Raw genomic sequence first — 11430 nt, forward strand, 5'->3', positions numbered from 1 at the left:
AAAACTCACTCGAGGGAATGGCAAGAGAGGAGTCATCACGTCACCTTCTTTCACCCTACGTGGCTTCCAGCAGCACCCAAAGGGCAGGTGGAGTCTTTTCCCATCTTGGGGAGGGAGAGACTGAGACCTGAGGGGACAAAAAGTCAGGGGCTTACGGGCCAGCTATGGAATGCCAAGCAGGACAAGTGTTCCCCAGAGCTTCTATCTTACAGTTTGTGTGTGTCCTTGTGTCTGTGGCAGTCCCTTTCCTCAGCCCACTCTCTGTCCTCTGACCCCAGACCAAATGCCCCTGCTGCACAGAGTTGGGACCCTTCAGGATTTGAGCTAGGAATCAAGGGGCTCCCCCTAAGAGGTCTTTCCCATCATCCTTCTCCCAAAGCTCAGGAAGTTCTTTCTGATGATGTCTAGCTACATCCAATTGCCAGCAAAGAAACAGGCCAGAGGGGAGGAGGGAAAGGCACTGGGATGGCTGCAGGGATCTCAGGCCAGAACTAGGGACAGCTCTACTGAGAAAACCTGAAAGTTCCCATAATGGGGGTGGTAGGGAGAGAAGAGTCATCAGCATTGTGCAATGAAGGCGGAGATGGGGCTGGGGGAAGGGAGGGATGGCCAAGTCTTTAAAGGACTGGCAGAGGCCTGGGGCTGATGGAGCTACCCATCACCCCCCTTCCCAGGGGCCAGCCTAGCCAGAGTTCAAAGTGGCTGTCACCCCACCTCTCATTATCCCTAGCAGCGCCAGGCTGGCAGCGGCAGTGTTTTTATGGGAGACGCGATGCCAAATGTGCTCCCTCCTTCCTCCCTCCCCTTTCCTGCCCCCACTCCCCAGCCGTGAACATCTTGCTCTTTGAGGCCAGAGGACCCTGGTAGGGGGAGGTGGGAGCCTGTAGCAAGGGACAGAGCTGGAAGAGGGAGCAGTGATCCCCCTTTTCTCCATATTTGGCACTGCCTCAGTCTTTAGGGGAGAAGAGAGGATGGGACTTTCTACCTTGGACCATGAGCTCCTGAGGGCAGTGACAGTCTCTGGTTCCCAGCACCTTATGAGGGGACTAGCCCTGAAGTGGCTCATCCCTGCTGATTGGGGATGGGCTAGTTCACCCTTGAAGGGAACTCTTTCCTTCATGACCCATTGCAGGATTCCTAGGAAAGGATGGCTGTGGGTTTCCCCACAGGGTAGCACTGGGAAGCTGAGGCAGCAGGAACAGAAAGAAGCTGAGGCCTTGCTGGGTCCTAGAGTTCGGTCGTCCTGTCCTAAATAAGAAGTCCTGCCAACATGGGGATGAAGGCCCTGGGAGTAGGCATGGCCTTTATACTGTCCTGGATCTGGGCTCAGGTTGATACTCACCCAGAACACCTGCTCCCTGCTACAACCATCCAAACCAGGGTCCACGGTCCCAAGCCCCAGACCCTGTAACCCACCCTAATCTTGGGGGAGACATTGCCGTTAAGGGAAGGCAAAGGGGACAGATATGGTGGGGAAGGAAGTCATCACCTAAGAGTTGACTGGGTGATGGACATTGAACCTAGACTGGACATAAAGGGCTGAGACACAGGGATTTGGGAAGAACACCAGGTTCTGGGTGTAGGGGCCACCAGATCCAATCAGGGATCCAAGTCTGTGGAAAGACGGTAGAGACACGGAGAGGGGAGGAAACTATAGGATTTGAGGGCGGAGATTTTGGGGCAAGGAAGGCTGACAGGAAGACGCTGGGTGGGGTCGAAAGGTTCTCGGTCTTTCGCAGCTGACAAGGAACTAGGCGGGAATGCAGTCAGCCGTTGAGACTCCACCCACTGGCGGGACCTGCACGCCTAATTCCTCCCAACCCTCAATAAAAATGGCGGCCGCAGGAGCCTGTCCAAAACTCTGAGACAAACGAGCATGGGCACAGAAGCCCCGCCCGGTTGTGGGCACGTGCCCTTCTCAAAAATGGCTACTGCGGCGCTTCTGAAAGGGGACCGCTCTGGGCCTCGCCTTTGATCTCGTTGGTGGGGCTGGGGGATGAGAGCTGCACGGCGCGGGACAAGTCGCCGGCGGCGCCCGACGGAGCAGGTGATTTCCCCTCCGGCCCCCGGCCCAGGGGTAGGAGAGTCGCGGAGTACGCTGACCCAGGGTACCCGTCCTGTGTGTTCCCCCACGGTACTCGCTGGGGCTCATCGGCCGCCCCATCTCTGATTCTCGCCGTGGCCTGTATCAAGGCGCATTCCAGCTTACTCAGGCCTCCCTAGTCTTGTGTCCCCAGGGCTGCAACCGCATCTCGGTGCCCTCGGGCCCACTATTCCGGACCCTTACGGGTACCCCGCTAGCTTGTTTAGGGAGCTTCTGCTTCAGGGGTGGACCATCATCGCGGTCCCACTTCCTGTGCACCCCACTATCCCCGTTTGTGCTCGGGTCTGACTTTGGGTGCCGGAATCCCTTGTAACCCTCAGTGTCCTTGGTGCCTCTAAGACTTGACTTGGGGGTCAGGGGACAACGATGCCCTCTGGAACCTGCGTTATGGGACTAGGGCCCCAGGAGCTGGGCTTCATAGTGGCTGAGAAACCAGTGAAGACCTCCGTGCTAGACCCTCTGAGTGCCCACACTGCTACTCAGGACTCGTTTCACACGGCCTTCTGCTTTCTCTCCACCTTAAGCACCTTCTAACCCCAAGGGAACAGCATGGTGCTCCCCGCAAACACCCCTCCCCCCGCCGGTCTCACTTCAATTTGTACAGGGGATCTGTATTGAGCATTTGGAGAGTCCAGACTTGTGCCTGGCCCTGGGGACGCTCTCAGGCCAGCTGGGGACAGTGAGGATGGGGCACTCAGGGTTGGCGACAGGGAGAAAATGAGTCCTGCAGAATGAGAGGCAGAGGGAAAGATGTTCTGAGTGGGGTGAACGATGTAAGCAAAGATTCTGAGGTAGGCAGGAGGGCCAGCCAGGCAGGACAGGAGGATCAGAACATGGGCTGGGGCCACATCATTTACTTCATGAGAGGTAGTGTAGCATAGTGGTTAACAGGGTCTGGAGCCAGACTGGTTGGATGTAAATGTGCCATTAACTTACTGTGTGACCTTGGGCAAGATACTTAACCTCTCAGTGTCTCCATTTCCTTTTAGGCAAAATGGGATCGTATAATAATATTAGTATCTATACTTTAGGGTTATTTTGAGGCTTAGATAAGTTAATACACGTAAAGTGCATAGAACTATTATTACCATCATCAGAGGTATTTAAACAGGACTTATGACAGGATGATGTTCACATTTCATGGATGCTACTAACCAGTGAGCCCTGATTTGGAGCCCCCAGGAAGTAATGGAGTTCTGTGGACTACATCCAGAATTTGAAAAGTCTCATGAAAATCATGTTCTTACTCTGGAGAAGGCTGGCAGCTTAGGCTACGGCTTCCCCAACTCAGGGACTGCAGAAGAGAAATACTAGAAGAAGCCTCTGGGCAGGAAGGCGATGTTGATGAAGGCTAGGGGGATGGAGAAGGGTGAAAGAAAGAAGTGGCAAGCTTTAAAGGCTGGGTAAAGTTTGGTCAGCCCCAGAACAGGAAAAGGGAGGGTGTTGTCTTAGGAAATAAGCTAGAGCAAAAGCTTAGGGGAGGAAGACATTCTTTGGGGGCACAGTGAGGTGTTTCCCATTAATAACTCCCTGGTCCTCTGACCTTAATTAGAAACCCAGAGGTATCAGACACATCCCTGAGCACTTCTTCCCTAGAAACTATACTTTTCTTGTAGCAGCCTTTCTCCCAGCAGAGGTTGCCAGGCAACTGACAGCAGCCAGGATTTGATGTAGCCCAGGGTGGGTGTAGTAGATCTCTTACTGACCTCTTGGGGGAACTGCATAATGGTATCTGGCATGCGTGGTGTGAGCAGTTCTGCTCCTCTCCAGGGCCCATGCTAGGGTCTGGAGCAAGAGGCAGGAACCCTGGTAGACTAGGGCTTCTCAGTCTTGCTGTCCAAAGTGACTCCTGTGCTGTCACAGCAACACTATGTTACTACTTGAGGGACTGGGGAACTTTGAGCATAGATCGTACCTCTGTCTCAATCTGCTTGTAAGTCTTGAGATTCCCCCCAACCACTGGAATATACACTTAGCTAGGCAACCCGGATTTAAATCTTAACTACCACAGTCCAGCCAAGTGACGTTGGGCAAATCATTAAACCCACTGAGCTTTAGTTCCTTCATTCGTAAAGCGGGATTAACTATTTACTGAGTGTCCCATTTCACAGGATACCGAGTACATGCTGATGAGTAAGCCAGGAGTATAGTCCCTGCCCTCATGAAGCAACTGGAAGAAACATTAAACGTTACCCAAATAATTATTTAATTATAGCTATGAAAGATACTGCAAAATAAGGAAAAGTGCAGTCTTCAGTGAGGGTGTATGATGGAGGAGACCAAAGGGTCAGGGGCAGCATCCCTTGAAGAAGAAAATTTTAAACTGAGACCCCGACAGGTGAGAAGGTGTTAGACAAGTGAAGGGGTGGAGATGGAAGGCTGTCCAGGCAGAGGAAACAGTTTGTGCAAAGGCTCTTGCCATGAAAGAGCTTGAATGTTGGCAAACTGGAAGAAAGGCAGGGTGGAGGGGAGTGAGCCAGGGAGGGTGTGGTGCATGGTGACTGGAGGGTGAGTACACAGGGGCAAGGCCCTCAACTGAAGACCACAAAAAGAATCTGGGCTAATCAGAGGGGAAAGGGGACGTTATGGATAGATTTTTAGCAGGAAAAAACAGGATTTTTTATACAGATCATGCAGCTGTGATCTTTGTAAAGAATAGATTTGGGGGGAAAGATGGTAGTGGGGGAAGGGTTAGGAGGCTCTGGCAGTGAAGGCAAGAGGTGGAGCAGAATGGGAGGAGGGATGGAGAGAAGCACATGTGTCGAGAGGTGTGAGAGTGATGGTCAGGGCTTGGTGACTGGATGTGGGAAGGCCTGGAAGGGGTAGGATGGTGTCGGGATAATTCCCAGACTTACGGCAAGAGCAGCTGGGTGCGTGAACATGCGTTTACTGATGACAGCCTTGGAGGAGCAAAGGACTTGGGAGAATGTCAGTTTGGGACATGATAAGTCACCCACATGGAGGTGTCAGAGAGCGAGATGTGCAGACATGTAGCTCCATGGAGGGGACTGGGCTAGAGGACTAGCATTTAGGGATTGGTGATATAGAGTTGGTTCATAAAGATGTGGGCCCAGACAAGGTCTTCTAGAGAGAGGGGGTGCAGAGCAAGGAGAGAGGAGGAGCCTGAGCTTTCCTGCCAGCAGAAGAGAGGGGGACAGAGAAAGCCCGGGAAGGAATAGCCAGAGAGGGAGAGTGTGTTGCCTCAGAAATCAACATTGATGCTGCTTGAAAGGGCAAATATTAGGTGAAACCATAAGAAATAGCCTTTTCTTTCTTTTCCTTCTTTCCTTCCTTCTTTCTCTCCCTCCCTCCCTTTCCTGTAGATCCAGAACAGGCAGTATCGGCAAGCTTATACGGTTCAATCTAATTAGATCAAAACCTGAAAAAGTAACTCATGAGCTTGGACTGAGCAATTTTGGTAGAGATATTGGAGCAGAAGCCAGATGAGCTGGGGAGAATGGATAGAAAGGAGGCTAATAAGGGAATGGACTCAACAGGATTGGAGTGGCTGAGGGCAGCAGATGGGGTTGAGAGAGGGTGAACTCAAGGGTGTTCCCAAGTTTCAGGTTTGGCAGCTGAGTGAGTGAATGGTTGGGTCAGCCAGTGAAATAGGAGGGGAGATGTACATCGATCATGAGAATATTGTGAGTGTGGGGTAGGTGGAATTGGAGATACCTCCAAGTCTTCTGAGTGGGAAGAGATGCTGACATTTGGAGCTGTGGAGCCATTCATTACCATCTCTGTGTTCCTGACTCCCACGTATGGACTGTTGGGAGTCAAAAGCATGTGGATGGGAATAAAATAAGTCAATGAGTATTTATTGAGCATCTACTAAGTGCAAGCATTTTTCTAGGTGCTAGGGTTACACCCATGAATAAGACAAAGACCCCTGCACCTTGGAGCTTACAGTCCATGAGAGAGGTCAGACAACAGGCAAATAAGCATAAAATAACCTGCAGCTGTAGTAGATCTGTGCCGGTCATAAAGCAGGCCGAGGGACTAGGCAGTAGGGTGACTACGCCCTATTCTGGTAGGTTGGTCGGGGGAGGTCTCTCTCAGAAGGCAACATTTGAGCAGAGCTCCGGAGGAGGTGAGGGGATGAACCACGTGGATATGTGGGGGAGATAGGTGGGAAGAAGCTGGGGAAGTTTGAGGACCAGCAAGGAGACTGGTGAGGCAGGAGTGGAGTGAGTGATGAGGCTGGAGAGGCGGGCAAAGGCCAGATCTTGTAAGGCTCCATAGGCTTTTGGGAAGGAGGATGGAAAGTCCTTTGTAGATAACCCCAAGCTGCTGGATTGGGCAGGAAGAGAGAATTCCTGAAAGACTTCCCCTTCCATCAGAGCCCCATAGCCAGAAAAGCCCCTTTGTGCAGTGGGTGGGTGGCCCTTTCTGGCTGGGGGAATGCTGTGCTTGGTCCTGAGGCCTGCTCCTTGGGGGGGGCTAGACAATGGGCCTCTTGTGGTTGGACTTGAGGGCCAAGTGAGAGGGCCAGATCCCTCTCAATGATGGGATTGCTCAGCCAGGAGGCATGTGACCCCAAGACCTTGGCTTCTTGCCAGAGGGTCTGGCCTGCTGCTGGGGAATGGGGTGGTGAGATGGGGACAGGCTGGGGGAAGGGCGAGGGAAACCACTGTGGAGGACTTCGTCTCAGGCTGAAGGAGGTGGAGAGTTGGGCAGGGAGGGGGCTGTAGCTCTGCTTGAGGGAGCGGGGGAGGGCTGCCGAGCTGGAGGCTGTGGACAACATCAACAAATGGTTTCCACAGCAGGGCAGGAGGGAGGAGCTGGACGCCCCTGGGCCTAGTGGGTAGGGTCAGGCAGAAGAGGGCCTGACAAACCTACATCTTCTGTCCCTTCAGAAGAGGAGAGAGCATGGAGCTGGAGAGGATTGTCAGTGCAGCCCTCCTTGCCTTTGTCCAGACGCACCTCCCAGAGGCTGACCTCAGGTAGAAGCAGCTGTCCTAGAAGGATCATGCTAGGGTCAGGGTTGGAGCTGCTAGGCAGCACTCTGGGCCCTAGCTCATGGGAAGACTGGGGTGGGAAGCCCTCAGTTCTAATCCTGAGGTGGGGGAGGGCTGATTATGATTTGCTGGTATGGCCTTACATGTTAACCTGTCCCTGTCACCTTTCTGGACAGATGGGAAACCAAAGCTCTGTGGGAGGGTGGGATACTTCCTGGCTTCAAGGCTTGAAGTCTGTCTCATGGACCCAGTGAAGCCAAGTGCTCGAGTCTCAGGCTAGGTGGGGGTGCTGGAGGCATCCAGTGTCCTACCCAGGGCTTGTCCTGTCCCCTTCCTGCAGCGGCTTAGATGAGGTCATCTTCTCCTATGTGCTTGGGGTCCTGGAGGATCTGGGCCCCTCAGGGCCATCAGAGGAGAACTTCGATATGGAGGCCTTCACGGAGATGATGGAGGCCTATGTGCCTGGCTTTGCCCACATTCCAAGGTGGGATCTGGCTGGGGCAGAGAGGGGTGGAGGGCTGGTGATGGTGGAGGGTGGGCAGAGTTGTCCTCTTACCACCCTCCTTGTCTTTTCAGGGGTACAATAGGGGACATGATGCAGAAGCTCTCAGGGCAGTTGAGTGGTACCAGAAACAAAGGTGAGTTTGGGGACTGGGCACTTGGATGACTCATAACCCCCATGCCCCAAAGCCCTGGCAAACCTGATGCTCTCTCTGCTTCCTTAAGAGAACTTGCAACCGCAGAGCTCTGAGGTCCAAGGTCAGGTGCCCATCTCCCCAGAGCCCCTGCAGCGGCCTGAAAAGCTCAAAGAAGAGACTAGGGCTTCTCCTGCTGCTGCTGGAGACACCCAGGATGAGGTACTGGTAGAGGAGGGTACTGGTGAGAGAATTAGGGGCCAGGAAAGAAGGAAGTACTGCTTCTTGTCAACATCTCTGCCCACAGGCAGCCGGTGCTGAGGAGGAGCTGCTGCCAGGGGTGGATGTTCTGCTGGAGGTGTTCCCTACCTGTTCAGTGGAGCAGGCCCAGTGGGTGCTGGCCAAAGCTCGGGGAGACTTGGAAGAAGCTGTGCAGATGCTTGTAGAGGGGAAGGAGGAGGGGCCTCCAGCCTGGGACGGCCCCAGCCAGGTATCCTCTGCTAGACATCCCCCTCAAGCCGAATAGCCTCAGCTACATTCCACCTTAGTGTTAAGCCCCTGCCCCTAGCCTATCCCTGTCTGCTTCTGCTGGTGCCCTAGGGTTTAGACTAGGCTTTCCTTCTCTGCAGGACCTGCCCAGGCGCCTCAGAGGCCCCCAAAAGGATGAACTGAAGTCCTTCATCCTGCAGAAGTGAGTCTGGGCTGGGCTGGGCTAGACCCTTAGAGGGTCTTCCCAGGGTGGCAGGAGCTTCACCCAGCCAGTTTTTGGCAGGTACATGATGGTGGATAGCGCAGAGGATCAGAAGATTCACCGGCCCATGGCTCCCAGGGAGGTGAGAGGGTTATGGCTGCTAGAGGTGTGGGGTGGGTGGGACCGTCTCCTGGCTTCTGCTACTCACTGCCCAATTGCCTGACAGGCCCCCAAGAAGCTGATCCGATACATCGACAACCAGGTAGTAAGCACCAAAGGGGAACGATTCAAAGATGTGCGGAACCCTGAGGCCGAGGAGATGAAGGCCACATACATCAACCTCAAGCCAGCCAGAAAGTACCGCTTCCACTAAGGCATTCGCCAGACTCTGCCGGAGCCTTCCAGGCTCAGATCCCAGAGGGATGCAGGAGCCCTACACCCCCACACAGGGCCCGCCCTAACTCCTGTCCCCCTTCTCCACCCTGCTCTCTACTTCCTTGCCCCACAGTGTTGACCTCCTCTTGGAGCTGCCCACGGGCATAGTAAAGGTGGCCCCAGGAAGGTGTGAGTGCATTCTGGTCATTTCTGCTCAGAATTGGGGTGCTGGGGTACTGTGTCTGTCTGACCTCTCTCCCACCTTCATATCCCTTATCTCCAACAGGGCAGCAGCGCCAGGCAAGAGGGGGTAAAAAGCTCTTTATTTGAAGCTCCAGGGTGGGGCAGGGCATCCGCCTCTAACCAGAGGCCCCCACAGTCCAGTTTCCCTACAGTTCATAGTCAGGCCCTGCCACACAGTCCAGCTGTGCCCCAGCGGCAGGCAGGTCAGACCTGCAGGTTGACAAAGGGTGCAAAGCCTGCCATGTCCTGCAGCAGCACCAGGGCCTGATGCAGTGGTGGCTCCACGTCGATGTCCACACCGCGCTTCCGCAAGCGGCTCAGGCTGGGCTCGGCCACATGGTGGCAGTGCCGCACCCGCAACGAGCGCAGCGCCGGGCAGTACTCGGCCAAAGTCCTGGGGGAGGAGCCGGGTGAGGCTAGGGGCCAGAAGCCGCTACGCCCACGGTGGGGGAGCCAGCAAAGCCCCTGTCTCCCTCAAACTCAGAGCATACTTTTTCCCTCCATAAACGAGGGAGGGGGCCTGGATGGGGTCATACATTCAATGTCTCCAGTGAACCCGAGACTTCCTCCTGTCTCTTAAAGGGGGAAACTGCTCCTCAGCTCCGCCCAGGATTTCAAGGATTTCCCCTTGCTGAAGAAAAGCCAGAAACCCGACTGTATGTGAAATCTGCTAATGTGTAAATACCGGTTCAAAAAAGTTTTTTAAAACTACGGGCTCTATGGTCTAGGCAATCCTAGAGGCCTTTCCTGGTCTGAATGGGGGTGCCGGGGTAGCAGTAAAATCCAGGCACCACAGTTCTGCCTTTCAACAGCTACAGCCCGCCCCTAACCCAGAGGTTAAGTAAGTGATTGTCCTCTTCCCAACCCACCAATCCCATGCCCAGGCACCTGACGCTGTCGCTTCCGACGCGGAGGCAGCCGGTTAGGTCGAGGTGCTCGAGTTCCGGGCAGTTTCGAGCCAACTCCTGGACGGCGGCGTCCCCCACATTGGCGTTGACTGCCAGCGAGAGGCTGCGGAGGCCCGCGCCGCGCCTCTGCGCCAGGTATACGATGGCTTCATCCTTGAGCTGACGGCAGGCGGTGAGGTCCAGCTCCTCAAGGGCCGGACACCGGTCGGCGAGGCCGCGCAGCGCCAGGCCGTCTACCCAGTCACAGTGCGCGAGCGAAAGGCGCTGCAGGCGGGGGCAGCCCTCCGCCAGCGCCCCCAGCGCGCGGCGGCTCAGTTGCCCGCAGCCCGCCAGCGCCACGCTCCGCAGCTGCGGATTCCGCGTCAGCACCGGCACCAGATCCTCGTCCGACAGCCATTCGTGACACGGCGCCAGCGCCAGCTCCTGCAGCCCCTCAGCGTCCCGCAGCAGCCAGGCCAATGAGGCCCGCGAAATCTGCGGACCCACCTGCGGGAAGGGAGGCACCTCGACTCTCAGCTATCCCCGGGGGCGGGATGGGAGCTGCCTCTCCGCCCCTGAAGAGTTCTTTCCCGTCAGCAACCCGCCCTCGGGGTTGGCCACCTGCCCTTCCAGGAGAGACCCCAAGAGCCTTTTGAGTTGATACCCCGCCCTCGCCCTTTGAGAGTACTTCCCGCGGGGTGGATCGCTTCCCCGACATTCCTGGAGGCCCGGGAGGGTCCGCAGGGGGTAGACAGAGGGGCTGGAGGCGGGGCTGGAGGCGGGGCGGGGGCGGTACCCAGGTGGGGCGGGGCTCTGGCCCTTAGCTCACCTGAGCGGCGTCGAAGCGGCGCAGCCCCGCCAGGTGCAGCTGCACTAGCGCCCGGAAGGCCCGGCTGACGCGCTGCAGCCGAAGCAGCTGGCGTAGCGGCACCCGGCTCAGGACGTGTGGCAGCAGCACGTCTTCCCAAGGCAGGTCCAGGAGCCTGCGGGTAAAAGGGCGTTGGCGGTGGCGTCCCCGGGCCGCTGTCACCTGCGAGTCCGCTTCCGTTATGCTTCTGCGCCCCGGCTCCTAAGAGTGGCCCCCAGACCCGGCCCAGTTCTGCACCCCTCCCCCAGGTCCTTCTTCCCTCTCTCGGCCCCTCCGGTGCTCGGTACCTGACGGCTCCGGGCTCTTGCTCCCCTCCGGACGGCTCCATCGGTGGCTCCATCGGCTGCCTATTGCGCGTGCGCAGTAAGGTCTTCTCACTTTGGCCTTGGAGCGGCCTCAGCGAACCCGCCTCCTTGGGCTGTAGAGACAGACCGATTCAATCGAGTGCGGTCTCACTGAGGATCCTATCTGAAAGCGTTCCGGATGGATCTCGAAACTGAGGGCGAACAGACCCGTGGTGTAACATCAGACCTCGCCTTCTCGGCTACAGGGCTTGAGAACTGAAGCTGGAGAACGCGATGGTGCAGCAGAGACTGGCTCTTTTTTCATCTTGGGCCAGTGGCCGCCTCTGAGTGAAGGGGTGATGGGAGGAGCAGGCAAAACCAAACG

At 56.0% G+C, this 11430-nt stretch overlaps 2 protein-coding genes across 2 annotated transcripts; one reads left to right on the forward strand and one right to left on the reverse strand.

Moving 5' to 3' along the window:
• Positions 1-1992: 1992 nt before the first annotated feature.
• Positions 1993-8953, forward strand: CUEDC2 (CUE domain containing 2). Its single transcript, XM_045802994.2, has 9 exons — positions 1993-2047; positions 6961-7047; positions 7403-7546; positions 7639-7700; positions 7789-7919; positions 8005-8187; positions 8327-8388; positions 8470-8530; positions 8615-8953. Exons 2-9 carry the CDS (start codon positions 6974-6976, stop codon positions 8759-8761), a joined length of 864 nt encoding a protein of 287 aa, XP_045658950.1. The 5' UTR covers positions 1993-2047; positions 6961-6973; the 3' UTR covers positions 8762-8953.
• Positions 8954-9069: 116 nt separating this feature from the next.
• Positions 9070-11373, reverse strand: FBXL15 (F-box and leucine rich repeat protein 15). The gene is made up of 4 exons (XM_045802993.2): positions 11049-11373; positions 10723-10876; positions 9895-10400; positions 9070-9400 (listed from the first exon to the last, which is right to left on the reverse strand). Exons 1-4 carry the CDS (start codon positions 11099-11101, stop codon positions 9211-9213), a joined length of 903 nt encoding a protein of 300 aa, XP_045658949.2. The 5' UTR covers positions 11102-11373; the 3' UTR covers positions 9070-9210.
• Positions 11374-11430: the final 57 nt, after the last annotated feature.

This window comes from Ursus americanus, chromosome 6, assembly GCF_024610735.1.
Source record: "Ursus americanus isolate L20-20 chromosome 6, mUrsAme1.1.p, whole genome shotgun sequence".
NCBI classification, from domain to species: Eukaryota; Metazoa; Chordata; class Mammalia; order Carnivora; family Ursidae; genus Ursus; species Ursus americanus.